General features: G+C 39.5%; 1 protein-coding gene across 2 annotated transcripts in view; it reads right to left on the bottom strand.

Annotated features, from left to right (window-relative positions):
• Nucleotides 1–7,976: 7,976 nt before the first annotated feature.
• khdrbs3 (KH domain containing, RNA binding, signal transduction associated 3) overlaps nt 7,977–15,878 on the bottom strand; it is a 92,447-nt gene continuing 84,545 nt past the window's right edge. The window contains exons 8-11 of one of the 2 annotated variants that reach the window (XR_002042728.2): nt 15,165–15,217; nt 12,618–12,757; nt 10,396–10,450; nt 7,977–9,337 (exon numbers count right to left, since the gene is read on the bottom strand). Coding sequence is in view for 1 of the 2 variants with exons in the window: in XM_019271396.2 (XP_019126941.1) it covers nt 12,666–12,757; nt 15,165–15,217 (145 nt within the window). In the remaining variant the exon portion in view is untranslated. Of the gene's footprint in view, nt 9,338–10,395; nt 10,451–11,943; nt 12,758–15,164; nt 15,218–15,878 lie in introns of those variants that run through there. The other variant, XM_019271396.2, reaches the window with a different exon arrangement.

The raw sequence follows: 15,878 nt of genomic DNA, 5'->3' as shown, positions 1-15,878 counted from the left end.
TATTTAGAGAAAGAAAAAAAAACAGAAATCAGAGAAGCAGGAAGGAACAGTAAAATGATCCCTTCCATCTCATCTCCTGCGGTGTTCTTGAATCACGACATGAGCTGCCAGTTTTCAAAATGTGGCTGTTGTTCTTCTCATTCACAGTGATGGATTACCTGTGATTGCATGCGAAATCTCCAGTTGTTTTGTATGTTGTTAGGGACCGAATACGAGTGACTAAACCCATGATATTTGGACAACGTTAAAGGTGGGTTTTTTTTCTTCCAAGAGAATGTAAAGGCTGTCAAATGGCTAGGGGGGGGAGAACAACAACAAAAACTGAAATTAGGATAGAGCTGTCCCTTAACAAAGACAGTAAAAGCACAGCATACCCTTGAGTATCGTTAGGGGAAGTCATTTGAAGAAGCCGAGTTCTGTTTCCTGTAAAGAATTGCTTGGATAAAGACAAAAAAATGTTAATTTCACCAGCTCTTGTACGAATGTGACCCTGCTGGAACTCCAGGGGAGGATTTCTTGTCTAAAGGTACCCCAGAGATGTGATATTTTTCCCCAAGTGATTTATTAAAAGGGGATGGCTATAGAACAGTGGAGGGCCGTGATTGGGGAGGAGGCCCCGCTATCGTTTTCCCCCGGGGATGTGTGTGCACAAAGCAATGTGACAAATTAACATCAAAAAGTGCCTCTTGTTTCTGGAAGCGAGGAGGGAAACTTCCTTATGGCTGATTTATGTCATCTCTCCACTCCCACAGACGGCAGCCACCCTGACCATTTAGACAGCTCTCACATTAAATGGAACCATTTCATTAAATCTAAATCCAAATTACCTCATTGTATTTGCCCTAAATGTGACCCGACCATAACATGCAATGATCTCTCAGGATGAGCAGCCACGTGAGATTGCGAAAGACTGTGGTAGGTATAGGAAACATAAAGTGGTGGCAGTGTGAGTCTTTTCTTTTAATTGACAGATAATAAAGACATGAACTAAAATATATGGCCTCCCTCAAATGTATTCCCTGTGGGATCAAACATCTGAATATATTTGTCTCTTAAACATGCTGTGAAAATTGCATGGAAAATTACATATTTCAGCTCCTGTGCAGAAACCTGCAAGACTTATTGTCACCGATAGAACATTTACGTCTGTCATACAAACACACAGTGATAAAATGAGACAATATTTGAGGACAAAACACTCACCTATCCACGCACCGTCCTCTTTGTTCAGTCCTAAAACATCTACAAAATACATGGCTCCTAACTGCATTCTTTGTAGACACTGCTGCTCTGCTAACATGCTGCTTTCGCTACTGTAAAAGAATTGGCTGTTTGTGTTGTGTGTGGGAAGCCAGTGGGGGATCATATATTGAATTATGTTATTGGAAGTAATATACAAATGCTAAAAAAGGGATTGTATGACTTCACAAGGCGATGGTTAAAATTTGGTTAGGTTTAGGCACAAAAAAAACATATTTTTTAGGGAAAGATCATGATTCGGGTTAAAATAAATACTTTTTAAAGTTCCAATAGGCATCATAGCATGGATTAAATTATTACACATGCAGCCATCTACATTTGCCGGCTGGTCTATGCCTTGCTTATCTAACTGGAATGAATGGATGTATCCAGCTGGCAGCCGGCTGGCATCCGGCTCGGGGCGGCAAATTTAAGAGGCTGGTACTGATACTTCTTTAAGGTTAGAGAAGCTTTGTTGTCATAGTTACAACAATAAAAACATGTGGGCAAGGTTATGGAAAGATAAACAGTATGGTAAAAACTAAAAAATGCAGTGATGGGAAACAAACAGCTGTCTTCTAGTGCAAAGTTTTGTTGCAGCTCTGCTGGTGGTGTCACACTATGTCACTGATATACAGGCAGTGCTGAGAAAAACAATATTGCACTAACATGGGCAGTGAAGAAAACGTTTGTTTGTTTACAAGAAAACTCCATAGGGTGCCTATAAGATGTATTTACCTATGACACACTGGTGGGGAATTGAATTCATAACAATGCATCTCTACTGTATGTCAAATCAAGTGCAGTATGAGTATAAAACAGTATACTATACTCACAAAGTAAAGTACAGGCACGTCTACATTGGATTAATTAGATTGTACGTTATGTACTGATGTACAATGTGAATATGAGGATGCAAAGCAGCAGCAGTGCTTGCTGAATGTTTTCAGTACATTCCACAACCAGCCTTGGTAAAATAATGTGTATCTGCAGAAGAATGTTGTAATATCAAATGCATAGGAATGTGCCACTGTGAGAGGTCTAATGCCCACGGGTCACACTATGAGACTATCGAAAGAGAACATGACCTAATGTAACAGAAACAGAGAGAGAGAGAGAGAGAGAGGAATAAAAAATAGATGGGAGAAAGTTAGAAGAATGACGAGGCCGGTCTAAAACTGAGGATGAAAGTGCATAAAATCATCGACTGTGAGAAACCAAAACGCGCATACGGACGGACGATCCCAGAGGTCAGGAGGTCCGTATCTGGACTTTTATTCTAAGGGGCACTGAAAGAAAAGAGCGCCGACAGTTTCATCATCTCATCCCAATGCTGATGTAAGGCTAAGGCTGAGTCGTGTTCACCCGACCGCCCAGGGGGTCACCCAAAGCTGGAGACAAAATCAGACCATCAGAAATGATTGACCACAGATGGAACCATGGTTTCTACCAGCACCACTTTTTCTTTTTTTTTTAATAAGGCAGCCTTTATAATGGGTTTATAAGTTGTAACTAATGGCTTTAATAATGGGTAATAAAAAATGTACTGATGCTTTATATTTATTTATTTAGAAGCCATTAATAAGAAGAACTTTTAATTAAGTCATTAATGAAGTTCTGTTTAACAGTCCTTTAAGTCTGCAGTTATAAATGTAAAGAAGCTCATAATATTTCAATATGCAAGTTCCAATAAGCTGCAGATGGCTGCTGAAGTACATGCTATGACCCGAGACTGAGCTACTGCCAAAAACAGCTCCCAAGTCTCTTTTCTGGACCATGTGGTGGATTCTGCTGCAATACAAGACATACAATTCAGTTCTTCCTGCCGCACCCTTCATGTGCCGCAGTTTAACTTGATCCACAGGCTGCCATCCATCAGGGTGCCTTCCTTCATTGTCCTATGTATTCCACATATCCGATCTCTATGCACTCACTTGCAACGCACTTCCACATTCACACTCAGACGAGCAACAGTCATTAAGTATAGACACCAAAACTGTTGTCTGAACCCGGCTGTAAACATGTTTATTTCTGCTGTGATGTTGGACATTTTAATACAGGCGCTTATGGAGACTGACTCATTTCTGCATCAAGCGACTGCTCGAGCAATTACAGTTTTTAGCACTTCTGCATTATTATTATTATAGCTTCATTTCCCAGCCACTATTTGCTGTACAAATACCAGTTTCCCCGCAGACCACCATTACAAAAGAGACGTCTCTGAAACTGTTGACCTGAGAGAGGTTCAGTTATTACTCTTTTACTCATTTCAGATCCACAACGCCTAAAGTGTGTGACATTACTCCAATGTAAAGTTTCACACTACAGCACAATGAGCATGTACACTGGGCCTGGAATTTATGAATTTAGTATGAAAGTATGAAAAGTCAAAGTGCTCATTCCTTGTCTTTCTATTTTATCTGCTGTTTTTTGTATTGATGTAACTTCTGAAATCATGTGCATGTTGCATTTTACTGCTGCAAAAGTTGGAAGGCTGAGCTCATTTGAACTACTTTATATTCCGTTGGCTAGTTAAATCCACAGCAATGCATCATATTCTATAATCATCACCAATCATATCACCATATGTCTGTAGTGACGCTGTCCTGTGAGAACCACATACCACAAAAAACAGCTTTGCTGTTATGCATTTTATTTTAAGTCTTTCTTTTTTATTTAATTTTCTCAACTTATGAATGAACAACTTATTCCTTAATCCTGGTAAGGTTACTTAGAACACACTTTTAGAACACCTCACCATTTTTTTTTGAAAACCTGCCAAAAAATCAGGCATTCTAGGCCACAACAATCCCAAAGAAAGCCTAGGTGGACTTATTAATAAAGCTATGATTTATGCATTTTTATTAAGCCTTTATAAGGGGTGATTCATAAGACAAAGATACCATCCCATACCTTTGCACTTTACAATGTATTTCTGATTCACGCATCCACAAACTACCATTCAAGTTGCCCTCCAGTTTCTTGCTCAAGTTGCACTTTAATGTGTGGATGGGATGAGTTGGGGCCACCAACCGAAGAATGGGTGACCCGCTCAACCTCCTGGAGACACAACCTACCGGTAATCAACTCTTTGGCTGCCATTAAATTATTTCTCTAATTATTTATCACCTTGGACTGAGGAACTGAGGAACATAGTGGCATGACTAAGGCAATAAGAGTGGGAGTTGCAGTCATATATTTAGTCACCATTTAGTCTAATTCATACTCTGTTATTACACTGGTGTTGTTGCATCTCCCTAACTGAATTGTGCATCAGCGGGAATCTACAATTAAGGTCGTATTTGACTAAAGCTTATATACAGTATGAGTTAACACACTACAATTAAAGCATTTTGAAGTGTAATCAGACTTTCCCTCTATAATAACAGGGCAGCATATTGATTCGTCCCTCCAATATTTACCATGTTCCTGGGCAGAGTTAGGATGTAGTGGCTGAATCAGGACATTGGAAATGCCACACACGCTCAGCTTAACACGAGGCAAATGTCATTTAGAAGGTCAACGTGGAAATAGGTGTTAAGGTAAACACCATAGGTGATGGGCTTTTAAACTTTCCTCATGACGGTGTCTTGGCAATATCCTCTTACCCTTACGAATCCAGTCATATTGAGCTTGCAATGTGAAAGCATAATGTCTGCGCTATTTCATTTGGAGGACTCTGTCTGCTTATATTGCTTATATCTCCCCGCATGCACACAGAGCATAAACAATTGTTTTAATCTCTCACGGCTCTGCTAGCGCTGTTGGTTTACAGAGAATATTTACACAGAGGGCTGTCCCTCGCTGCTGCTTCTGCAGCTGGGAGGAAAGGAACAATACAGTAGAGGTGGGACTGGATATCATCGGTTTATTAACCAGTGGGCTGACCAGAGAGGAAAAGCTAACAAAACTCCTACTGCCTCTACCTGAGGCTGAGTTTATTAGGGAAATATAGTTGCTATTTTCACCTGAAACAAAAATATAAAAAAAAGTTGTTTGTGATGCACACACACACAAACACCTTTTATGGACCCAGGGGGCTTCACAGTCCCCTTAAAATATTCTAGTGTCAACAGCCCTTCTTTCTCCTTCTTTTTCCTTCTCTGTGCTGATGAATAAATAATAATTAGATAAGAAATTCATTGTTTCAAATGGCCCGTGTCATGTATAATGGATCCAGTGAGGCTGAAAACGCTTTTTCGCTTTAACTGGCACGTTACAGTTACCGGCTCGATCATATTACGGCTACCTTTGACCCGTTAAAAACAACAACCCCTTCTTTTTTTCTTTTTTTTTTTTTTTGGTCTGGTTTTGTTTTTGTTTATATCTGTGTAGATATTGGGAGGGGGATTTCGAGCAGATGGACTTTAATCTCAAATTTCACACGGCTGAGAAACAACTTCAAAGTGGAACGGCCTGAAGGATGGAAGCTGAGGGGTGGTGGGGGTGGGTGGGTTGTGGTGGTGTTGGGGTGGGCTGAAAAGAATAAAGAACAGCAGCATTTACATGGGGAGAGAGATGTATCCGAGGCAGCGGCGAAGGGGGACATACAATATTTAAAAGGTTGGAGACTGAGACAGCCTTTGCAACACAAACTTATTTGATCTGCAACTATTATTTCAAGGGCGTATCAAGGTAAATAATATCCCTGCAGTGGTGGGGTTTGAAGTTAGGAAAGCATGCCAACTGCCAAAGCTCATCATGAGCTTCCCCCCTCGGAGTTAATAAAACTATATTTAGTCTAGACTTCATTAAAGCGTGTCAATCCTCAACAGTCGGGACAGTGGAATTGACACACCGCGGCGAAACGTCTACCGACTTTGAAGCGTGGTATCAAAGGGGAGAAGATTGTAGTCGACAACACGCTTGACAAAAGAATATCTTTCAGGTTTTTTATTTCTTTAAGAGCTGACCTTTATTTACTGTAAAGATATCTACAACCTCAGCGTGTTTTTACCTTTTGATGTAGTGATTTTAATGGCATGGCAGTACATTAAAATTATACAAAAAACATGATATACAATATGCACTTTGTATATACATCAAATGTCTGACAGGCACAAATACTGACTTTGCTCACGCGCGTATTAAAAATGCATTTCAGTCTTTTCCTTGTTTGACATCTGCTTCTCCGTACAAAGCATTTGCACGTGTAATTGAAGATTTCACGAGTATTTGTGTGCACCAGCTCTCACCTCGTGTTGTTCTCGCTACTCTTTTTGTCTCAGTCTTGTTTTTAAAGCCTCTCTGATATTTTTTTTTTAATGCGTGCTTCTTTGCCCTAAAACTGACTAAAACGCGCAACACAAAGACAAGAGCACAAAAATAATTGTTTTTCCCCAGATGAAGAAAAAGGTTGAAGGGTTCACTGCTGTTGAAATTTGTTTTATTGGTCAACATAATGCTGGTACATTCTCTGTATTATTACCATTGTTCAACCCAGTTCACTCAAAGCCCCGTAATGATCGATTCTTCTCAATTTGAGTTTCCACTTAGCAGGCGACTCACACTGACCCGTGGTCGCATTAGCGCTCACTTCTAAAAGGAGACAGAGGGGACACTTCAACATTGATCATGTTGTTTTAATCTCAGCAAGATTAAAAGCCCTCTAGTTAATTATAGAACAAAAGGCTGTTTTAGATCCTGAACATGATTAAGAGGAATACAAGTGGACAAGCACACTTCACAGAATCAAAAAGCAATTGCTTTTTTTTCTAAGCCAGGGAAAAAGGACAGATATAATTGATCATTACTCAGTTATATACACAGGAAATGTAATATTAAAAGTCCCTTGCAGTAGCCAACTATCTTGTCCAGTATTTGCTTTGAAGGGAATTTAATTAAAGCCACTATGTATGGATTTTTAAATTTCAGAATTTGGTGCCCTTAGGTGGCAGTTAAAAAAGAAAACTCCAACCCAGGGTCGTTGAGGAAAAATGAGCAGAAAGCAACACGTAGACTGCGATCAATTTTCTGTATCGTCTCCTTTTCCACCAAATAAACCTAAGCCATTCTGATATTTTGAAGGTTACCATAATCACATATAGGTTATGTACATAGTGGCTTTAAATCAATCAAATCTTAGGTATTTCTATTATGTTCATTACTAAATAAGCTTAAAAAAACCGAACCAAAATCAAAGAACAGAAGTAGAGATCAGAAATATAGAAGTAATAGTTTGACATTTTTAGGAAAAACGCTTAGAATTAGATAAAGAAGGTTAACACCATTCGGTAAATATGGAGCCAGTAAGCTTAGCATAGTATAAAGACTGGAAATGGTGAAAAACAGCTAGCCTCGCTTACCAGCACCTCTAACGCTATAATAAAAATGGTCATTTTTTATTTTTACACTTTTAGTTTTTTGTGTGTATGAAATAATTGCTAACTAGCAAAATTTAGAGTCTCTGGTAAGAAGCCATTGTCTGCCCCTTTTTTTCCCCCAATCTTTATGCTAAGCTAGGCTAACTAGCTGCTGGCTCCATCTACCAATTTACCATACAGACATTCAAGTGGTATCTTCTCATTGCACTCTCAAGAAAAAAAGTTAATTCTGAAAATGTCAAACTGTTCCTTTAAAGGTTATCTCCCCACACTGCCAATGTATTCTGCTTCATCAGGACTGTATGGGTGTGATCTGATCTGATTTGAGACAGTGTTGTCAACACACAACAACAAAAAATGTTGCAAAAATCTGATTTGAGCTTGAAAATATATTTTTTTCTGACTGATATCTGCTCCCTTAAAATCAGTAAAACAAAAAAATGGTATCTCTAATTTTTTGTTGGCCTTATTTTTCATAGTAAGATCAAGAAAATATGTTTCCGTGGCCTTTTGCACCAGATCCTCTGAATCCTTTTTTCAAAACACACACAAGTGCTACCTGTAGCCAGCATTCGGGGACCCATTCATCTGTATTCTAGTGTTGAAATGGACTCGTCTTCCAAGTGACAGATCACTACATCCTTCTTTGTATGCATTCTTAATCAAATAAGCTGCTCTTACTTTATTAACTTGGACAAGCTTTACTTCAGATAAGCCTGTCGTTTTAAGCCACCTCAGAGGAGGAATCAGCCCCCGGAGGTGATGAGAGTTGACTCCGGGAGCCAGAGATGCAAGCTTTAGGTCGCTGTGTTATTGTGTGAGGCTTGGCCCGAGGCTCCAGAGAGAATCACTTCCTCTAATGGAAAACTATTGTCTGCCACTGAGGGCATACAACTGTGTGGAATACGGATCAGCCTATCTGGACTTATGCACAAGACAGAATGAAGCTCTCTATCCGATAGAAAGCTATTTTGGAATTGTAATATCCACTCAAGTCGATTCTGATTAAGCAATACATCTGGAATAGACTGTACTCTTGTGTGTGACGTTTCTACTATACTGCCGTAATGCGTACAGAAAACACACACAAAAAAAATAGCTACCTTTTCTAGTGTGCTGCCTCATGTGTTAACTCTGCCAACGGGACTAAACATCGAAAACTGTCATAACAATGCAACATTAAGGCACTTGGTGAATTATTAATTCATTGGAGTAGATTGTATATAGGTTCATCAGCACAACAATATGAGACTAGAAGTGTCTTTGCAAGAAATATGAATTCATTCCCTTAGCATATTGCATAATTTATTTGCTCAGCCTTCCTGGTAGGTGACAGTTAATGTCTAATGTAAGTGGTAGACAACAGTGTGAATAAAGAAAGACACAGGACAGGTTCACAGTCAGTTCAGAGCACTCCTGTGTGTATGTAAAATGTATACAGAGCAACGATGCTGTGCGGAAATATACTCCGACAGATCGTCCCAGAGGATGAGGAACCCCATTTGCCTCACAGTTTTCCTTCCCTCCATTCCCTTTTTCCGAAGAATGGCGATGTGTGATACACGGATTATCTTTTCACTCCTTTTTTTTTTTACTTCTCTGCATCTCAACAGGTCACTCCATCTTGTCCCCCACAGGATTCACCTCAGTCCACGCTGTGGCAATCGGCCGTTTGGCCACGGGCAGATCCTTTGTGAAAGTCGAACGGCCTTTTTTTCCGGGATTTGCTCTGGGCTTGAATGTTTGGAGGGACGCTTGTGTGTGTTTTGTGAAGTCTATTAAGAAGAAAGAGGAGAACAATATGAGCTTCATAAAAAAACAAACAGAAAAAAAGAATAATCAAAGCAAAAAAAGGACATTTTTAGGACTGTCCTTTTATTACATTAGAGTATCTGCACTTCAAGGTGTTTTCTTTGCATTCAGGCATCACGTTTCTCTGCTTAATACAAGCACAGGGCGTCATTTTCAAACTGCATCACCCACCCCATTGTACTTTTATACGCTAGAGAGCTCTTACACACTAAATGCATCGGTGCAACGTGAGGCAGGGAGTGCAGTGGGACGGGAATCCTCTTGAGAGGATAGTCGAAGGGTATAACAGGAGAGCTGAGGGTCGAGCCTCCAAACTAGGGGAGATTCTCAAGGATTTCACAAACTCTGGGAAAAATATTTTCAACATTAAATATCCGTCAAGCGAACATCAAGTTGCCTGAAAGTCACATTAATATTTGATATGTCATGATAGCGCTGTGTCCTCTGGAGAATATTTCATTTTGTACTTCCTGATAGTTTTCAAATCAGCATCCAGACAGGTTAGATTCACGATTTTCTCTGAGGGTCGGCAAGGATTTCTGCTGTTGGGCTGTTCCTAACTCTAGTCTTCACCCAAAGTCCTTATCCTAACCCTTATATAACTGCTTATATCGAACGCCATCTTTTTTTTATCATTGAAAAATCAATTGAATTAAGCCGGTGCTCACTTTTCTGCGGATGTCTTTTCCAACAATCTGTAAGAGTTGCCTGCTCCAGCCTCAAAGCTTAAATATCATATTTGAATTCATGGTTTTGGAACATTATCATGTTTACATGTGTAAAATCATCATAGACACCAGAGACATAACACACATCCTTCAATATCTGAAAGAATTGTAAAATTCTTTGAAGCGACTGCCCATTTTTCTTGGAAGCAGGAATCCCCAAGGTTCACCAAGCCCAACCTCAAAACCTTTAATATTTCTGACTCTTGTTTGACCCCATACTATCAGTACATTTTAATATTTACATACACAACATGATTATAAACATCTGACACATGATGCAGAAACAAACATACCTTTAGCACCAATAAGATAGTTAGACGGATGCCCTGGTATAGCCGCGACGTCGACCTAGAAAGGAATATAAACAACACGATGACCATGAAAGTTCACCACACAAACATATATTACATAATATTGTGAAAACAAATGCCAAGACACATCATATTTTATGGTTCAATTATTGTAACAGAGGATATATTTTATCAAAGTCTTAGGAGAAAGTTATTTCACTACACAGTTCGTTGAAATATTACTGCTATTTATCATACTTTTTTACAGTTTTTATTACAGATATCTAATTATTCCCAGCTTCGTGGCTAGATTACGGACTTAACAGAGACAGGAAAACATATTACATTTAAGTTTAGAGAGGTTTTATGTTCAACTACGTTAGGGGTGAGGTTAAACTGTTTCAGGTTGTTTACCTTGTGGGACGGAGGTCTTTTTAAACAGCTACTGCCATCCTCTCTCTGCGGAGGTCAGCTGGGGGTCATTTAGAGTCTCTTTAATGGACGGGGCAAAGGCAGGCTCTTTAAATGACTGGGAGAAGGTCACATGACCGGAGGAGAACAGAAAGAGCAAAACAAGAAGAGAGAGCAATACCCCGCCTCCCCTTTCCCTCCAACCCCGCCGCCCTCCACCCCACCCTGTACTGGACCGAACATGGCCTAGAGGTCAAGGAGGCTTTGATGCAGCGCTACGAGCCGTTTCTGTCGGGGGGGGGGTAAACACTCCGAGAGTTAATGCGTGTTTACTGATGATGCTTGACGTGATCAGCGTTCGCTTCACATCGAATTATGTGAGCAAACAGAGTGGAGAGAGTTTCAAGAGCAGCAATGTTGTTATCGCTAAATCCTCTAAATCTCAGTCGGGGAGAGATTTCTGACAAAATTCATCACATGGCATTCAAATACAAATAGGAAACCAATCTTATCAGATTACTAAGGTCATTTACAAGGTCACACACAGCCATTCGCTGTCTGCACTAAATATTTTTGGTAAAGGCATTGCTGCCACTTTGGATTTTATGCAGGAACATATGTTTTATTTTGTTTTTCACTTAGTTATGACGATGCACATGGTGTTTTAATTCATGACAGACTTCCATCAAGTGAAACTTAGCTAGCTTTTTCATATTGGGTTGTTAGTTTAAATTATAAGGCTTTTTTAGTCCATAATTATTCTCTCCAACACAAGATTTTTCTTTCAAAATGTTTATTCAGCATCAACAAAGAAGAAAAAAAATATTAAAGGGCTTACATAAGCTCAAAATCAATATATATGAACACATCTCTAGATGGGAATGATTACCAATTCACCAGGATGTGATTTAGTATCTTAAAATGGATTATTATGCCTACAAAGTCTGAAAAGCATCTTGTATTAAATCAAAGAATGAACATCAAAATTACCTCTAAAAAAAAAAAAAAAAAAAAATCACAAAAATTAAAAAGACGGTTTTGCAGCTCCGTTGTTCGGTCTACAGAAAGGATGAGCGTCTATTTATAGATGTATTAATGTGGATGTTTTGGGGCCAAAATCATGAACACAACTACAAAGGCCTTTTTTTTTTCTTCTTTTTTTTTTTAGAATAAAACAGCAATATCCACAGTTGCACACCATGCTTTTATAAGCCCTTTAACACTAAAGAACTATTATTTTACAAAAAGGAGGAGGAAACAGCAAAACAATGTGTATACAGTATGACTTTTTTCTCTTTTTCAGTTTGTAAATGTTTCATTTACAAGGGACACAATTTCACCAATTACCCCTCAGAAAAAAATATCTACAGTACTGCACTTTCCTAGAACTAAGCTACTACATTTTTAAAGTGATCAACCACGCAGTTCAAGGTTCGAAGAGTAGAGGGTGATAAATTAAGTTGCGCTGGCAGCTGTGTAGAAACATTGTATCGGCGGCTAATAGTGAGTCACTAATCATTACCGAGGCGAATCGCTTGATACAATGTCATTCTTCACAATCACATAGCTGAGAGAGAAACTTAATGTACTATGGAGTCTTTGTTAATCTCAACGTCCAGTCGATTTCTCCTGGAGGAAAGGATAGGTTACCTCAGTTGCTTTACACATTTTACCCAAGGGGAGTATGTTTTTATAATCAGGGAGGGGATGCCATTTTTGAAACCCAGTTTTTACTATCGCTGTTTCATTTGTATTAGTTTGCGGTTTAGTTTTCAATTCTAAAAAGGTGGGAGCGTCCATAAAAAATCCATTACTTGGGTTGAAACAGCCATGAGGACTCAGGTGTGGGTTGTATAAACAGTTCAATATCTGGTGTATGGCTGATCTCTGTACACTCCCTTGGTTGTTCGTGCTGGCGGTGCCTTGCCGCGATTGTTTGCCCACTCTTCCAGACCTGAAGAAGAATGGAAAAGAAACAGATGGGGGAGTGAATACATTGACGTTCCACCACGCATTCGTTGGAGCTTTTCAAAGTTCCTGTAAACACTGTGAACATGCTCCTCATCGATGGAAATAATGCGGCGGAAAGTTGCGAGCGTCTGGTATCGACGGAGCTCATCTCGTTAACAAAAGCACAGTTTTGAGCGACAAACAGTGACTCATACCAAGAAGCTTGACTTTCACCTGGAAGGATGCATCTCAGATAATTGAATGAGAGAATCAAATAGCTACTTGAAAAGGAGCCGTTTAGTGGCTCCAAGCAAAAAGGTCACAATTACCATTAGCCCAAATCAGCCCCTGTTCACCCCCCCCCGGTACTGTCAGTGTGAAAGTGCCAGTATCGATGGCACCCTTTGTCTGATCTTCAGCCAACGCTGAGACTTCCCTAGAGCTGAGCCTCACAAAGGGTTGTTTTTTTTCTGTGTACAGGCTCTCTGTTGGCAGCACATAGCCAATACCCCTTAATTAAACCTGTCACCCTTTCACTGACAGTCACTTTGAAGAAACAGACCAAGGTAACCTTGTGTTTCGAGAACAAGGATGCGCATCAACGCTGTTTATCTGTTTCCTTTGAAGTGTCGTCCCTTTTTTTCTATGTGACCCATGTGGCGGTTGGGTTTTTTATTTTGAGTGGAGGCACGCAGCACTCTAATGAGTTGAAGGTGCTTAGTTCTTACTCTTGTGTGGTCAGGAAAAAGTTGGGCAAAGTTTTTATTGGCTTCGACTTCCCAGAAAAAAAAAAAAGCAGGAACGTACAGCATCCTCTGAATTCTATCCTCATTATGCAGACAAAATAATACATAACATTTTTGCCTCGTTTTTTTTCCCAAATGAGTGCTCATCTGCACGCGTTCGTCCTATTTCAAGACGCGAACAAACATGCAACATAAATCTCCATAACGCTTCTATCAGTCAGTGGTTTACAAAGAACATTTATATCTATAATACATAATAAATGTAAGTAATCTTGTCTTGAGAGCCGGCTTCTATTTGGAGCTTGTAGCTGAGCTCAGCAGACGCAAATGCACAAACTAATCCATCACAATCCAAGTCAACACCGAGTTCTTATCTTTGGACCCTCGTCGTCGGAACAGCTTTTTGTTTTAAATAATAAAATGTGAGGAAGTCTAAATAACGGCTACAAAGAGTTTATCTTCTACTTATTTCACTTTAGATTAGAGATGAATCCACCTTCAGCTGCTTCTGCTGTACTTCGGCAGGACGGTCGACTGTACGGTCCTGTGCATTAGTGTCACTATCATTCAAGTGGACTCTGCAGCAAATATGACCTTGGCCCAGTTTGTATTGTATCTTGTCAAAGAGCAGTGACATAGTGTTGTTGAACAGTATCTCAGTGGTGTTAACTTTGTCTGAATTGTGTGGCAACTGGAGCTTCGTGGCTCGTTTTCAGCCTCCGAACCAGAGTCCAGTTGTTGAAAGTGGCCTTAAACATACACATTACTGTACTCGTACCAACATTCATTTGTTTTGACAACAGCGCTTGAATAATAAAGGTGAGTTGTTAGCTAAAATATAGAAATATAGTCTCATAAAGCAGGTTGGAGATTTTGTTAGCTGGGGATAGGCGTAAATATTCCGTCTTAAATCTTCATCTAAGCATCCTGGCATTTGTTGTTATACTCTGATAATAAGCTGCCGGCTGATGTCTCTTTTGTTAATCCAACTGCACACATAGAAAATGTTAAAAATCTATTTCGTTTACACACACACGTCTTCGGAGGGTTCATATCCGTATTTATGAATGAACTCTCAATAAAATATCAGCAGCCTAACTAGCTGCTTAGGGTCGATTGAAGCGCTGCTTTTTTTAATGTGCGTTTTCAGCAGTTTTAGTAAAGTAAGAAAAAAATCAAAGCAGATCTTTAAGTAGTTCCTGCAGCTCCAGTTGTTAAAGTCTCTCTGCTTTTGACACTTTCTTTTCTTATTTGAAGTAAGGGAGTCATCGGCGCTTGAGGGCTGCACTTTTTTTTGTTATGCAAGTCAAAAACCTGAATTCAAAAACAAAAAAATCACCAGAGGCAATGTATCTGTTTTTGTTTTTAGCCGTTCTTTATAATCAAAGATTAAAATATCATTAAAAAATTTAGATCTGGCATGAAAATGCATTAATATTTAACCCTTTTCGTGTCATTGTTCTGGCACAATGATCCAATTAGCTGAGTGAAATCTGACAAAATCACTTTATACATGTTTATCTCAAAAGTGTCTGAGGCATCACACAATTACCCCCAATGCTATGGCAACTGAGACGAAGCCAGCTGTGCAGAGTCAGGAACCAGAAATTGATATTCTGACAATTGACACAAGATATATTGGAGGAACAGAGGGCGGAAACTCACCATACGAATCATATGATTCCCCACTGTGTCCGTATTCGTAGTAGTCATCTGAGCTGTAAACAGACAGAACAGTGATGTGAATAAATAAAGCACAAATCAATAATAAATAAGAGGAAATAAGACATTTAAATTGCATTTATCAGGAAATAAATTGACTTATTTTCAGTATTATTATAGGACATGAAAATAATAGTTATTATGATGCAATCACATGTAATTTATGCAGTGATATTAAAGAAAAACAGGATATACTCAGCTGGATATAAAAGTAAAAAAAACAAACAAGAGGAGCTTTCAATCACTCAAAAGTTCGGCCATGTTTGTGGTTCTACGATGCAATTTCCCTCCTCTACACAAACTTCCAGTTCCATATCAATGCATATGGAGATCTATGAGAGGTGGCAACTTTAATGAAAAATAAAAAGATGGGGATGCAAGTTGCACAGCGCTTCATTTCTCGCTTATTTATTTATTTCTTTATTTGCGGTCGCCGGTGAGATGCTGACAGAACAATCCCGCGTCAGTATCATCCGGTAACAGCGCTATCATTCAAGAGAGGCAATTCATCATAAGGCTGCCACTGAGCCGACACCAGCCATCACAGCTGGGTCCTCTCCGCCTGCCTGTCAGTCAGTCTGTCAGCGACAGCAGCACCTCTCTGCTCCTCGGATTAGGGAGCTTGAAGGCACCATCCAAAAAACACCCCGACACGCC

This window comes from Larimichthys crocea, chromosome XIII, assembly GCF_000972845.2.
Source record: "Larimichthys crocea isolate SSNF chromosome XIII, L_crocea_2.0, whole genome shotgun sequence".
Lineage (NCBI taxonomy): Eukaryota > Metazoa > Chordata > Actinopteri > Sciaenidae > Larimichthys > Larimichthys crocea.
Note: the sequence above shows the minus strand (reverse complement) of the source record. Positions and strands in the feature narration are given on the sequence as shown.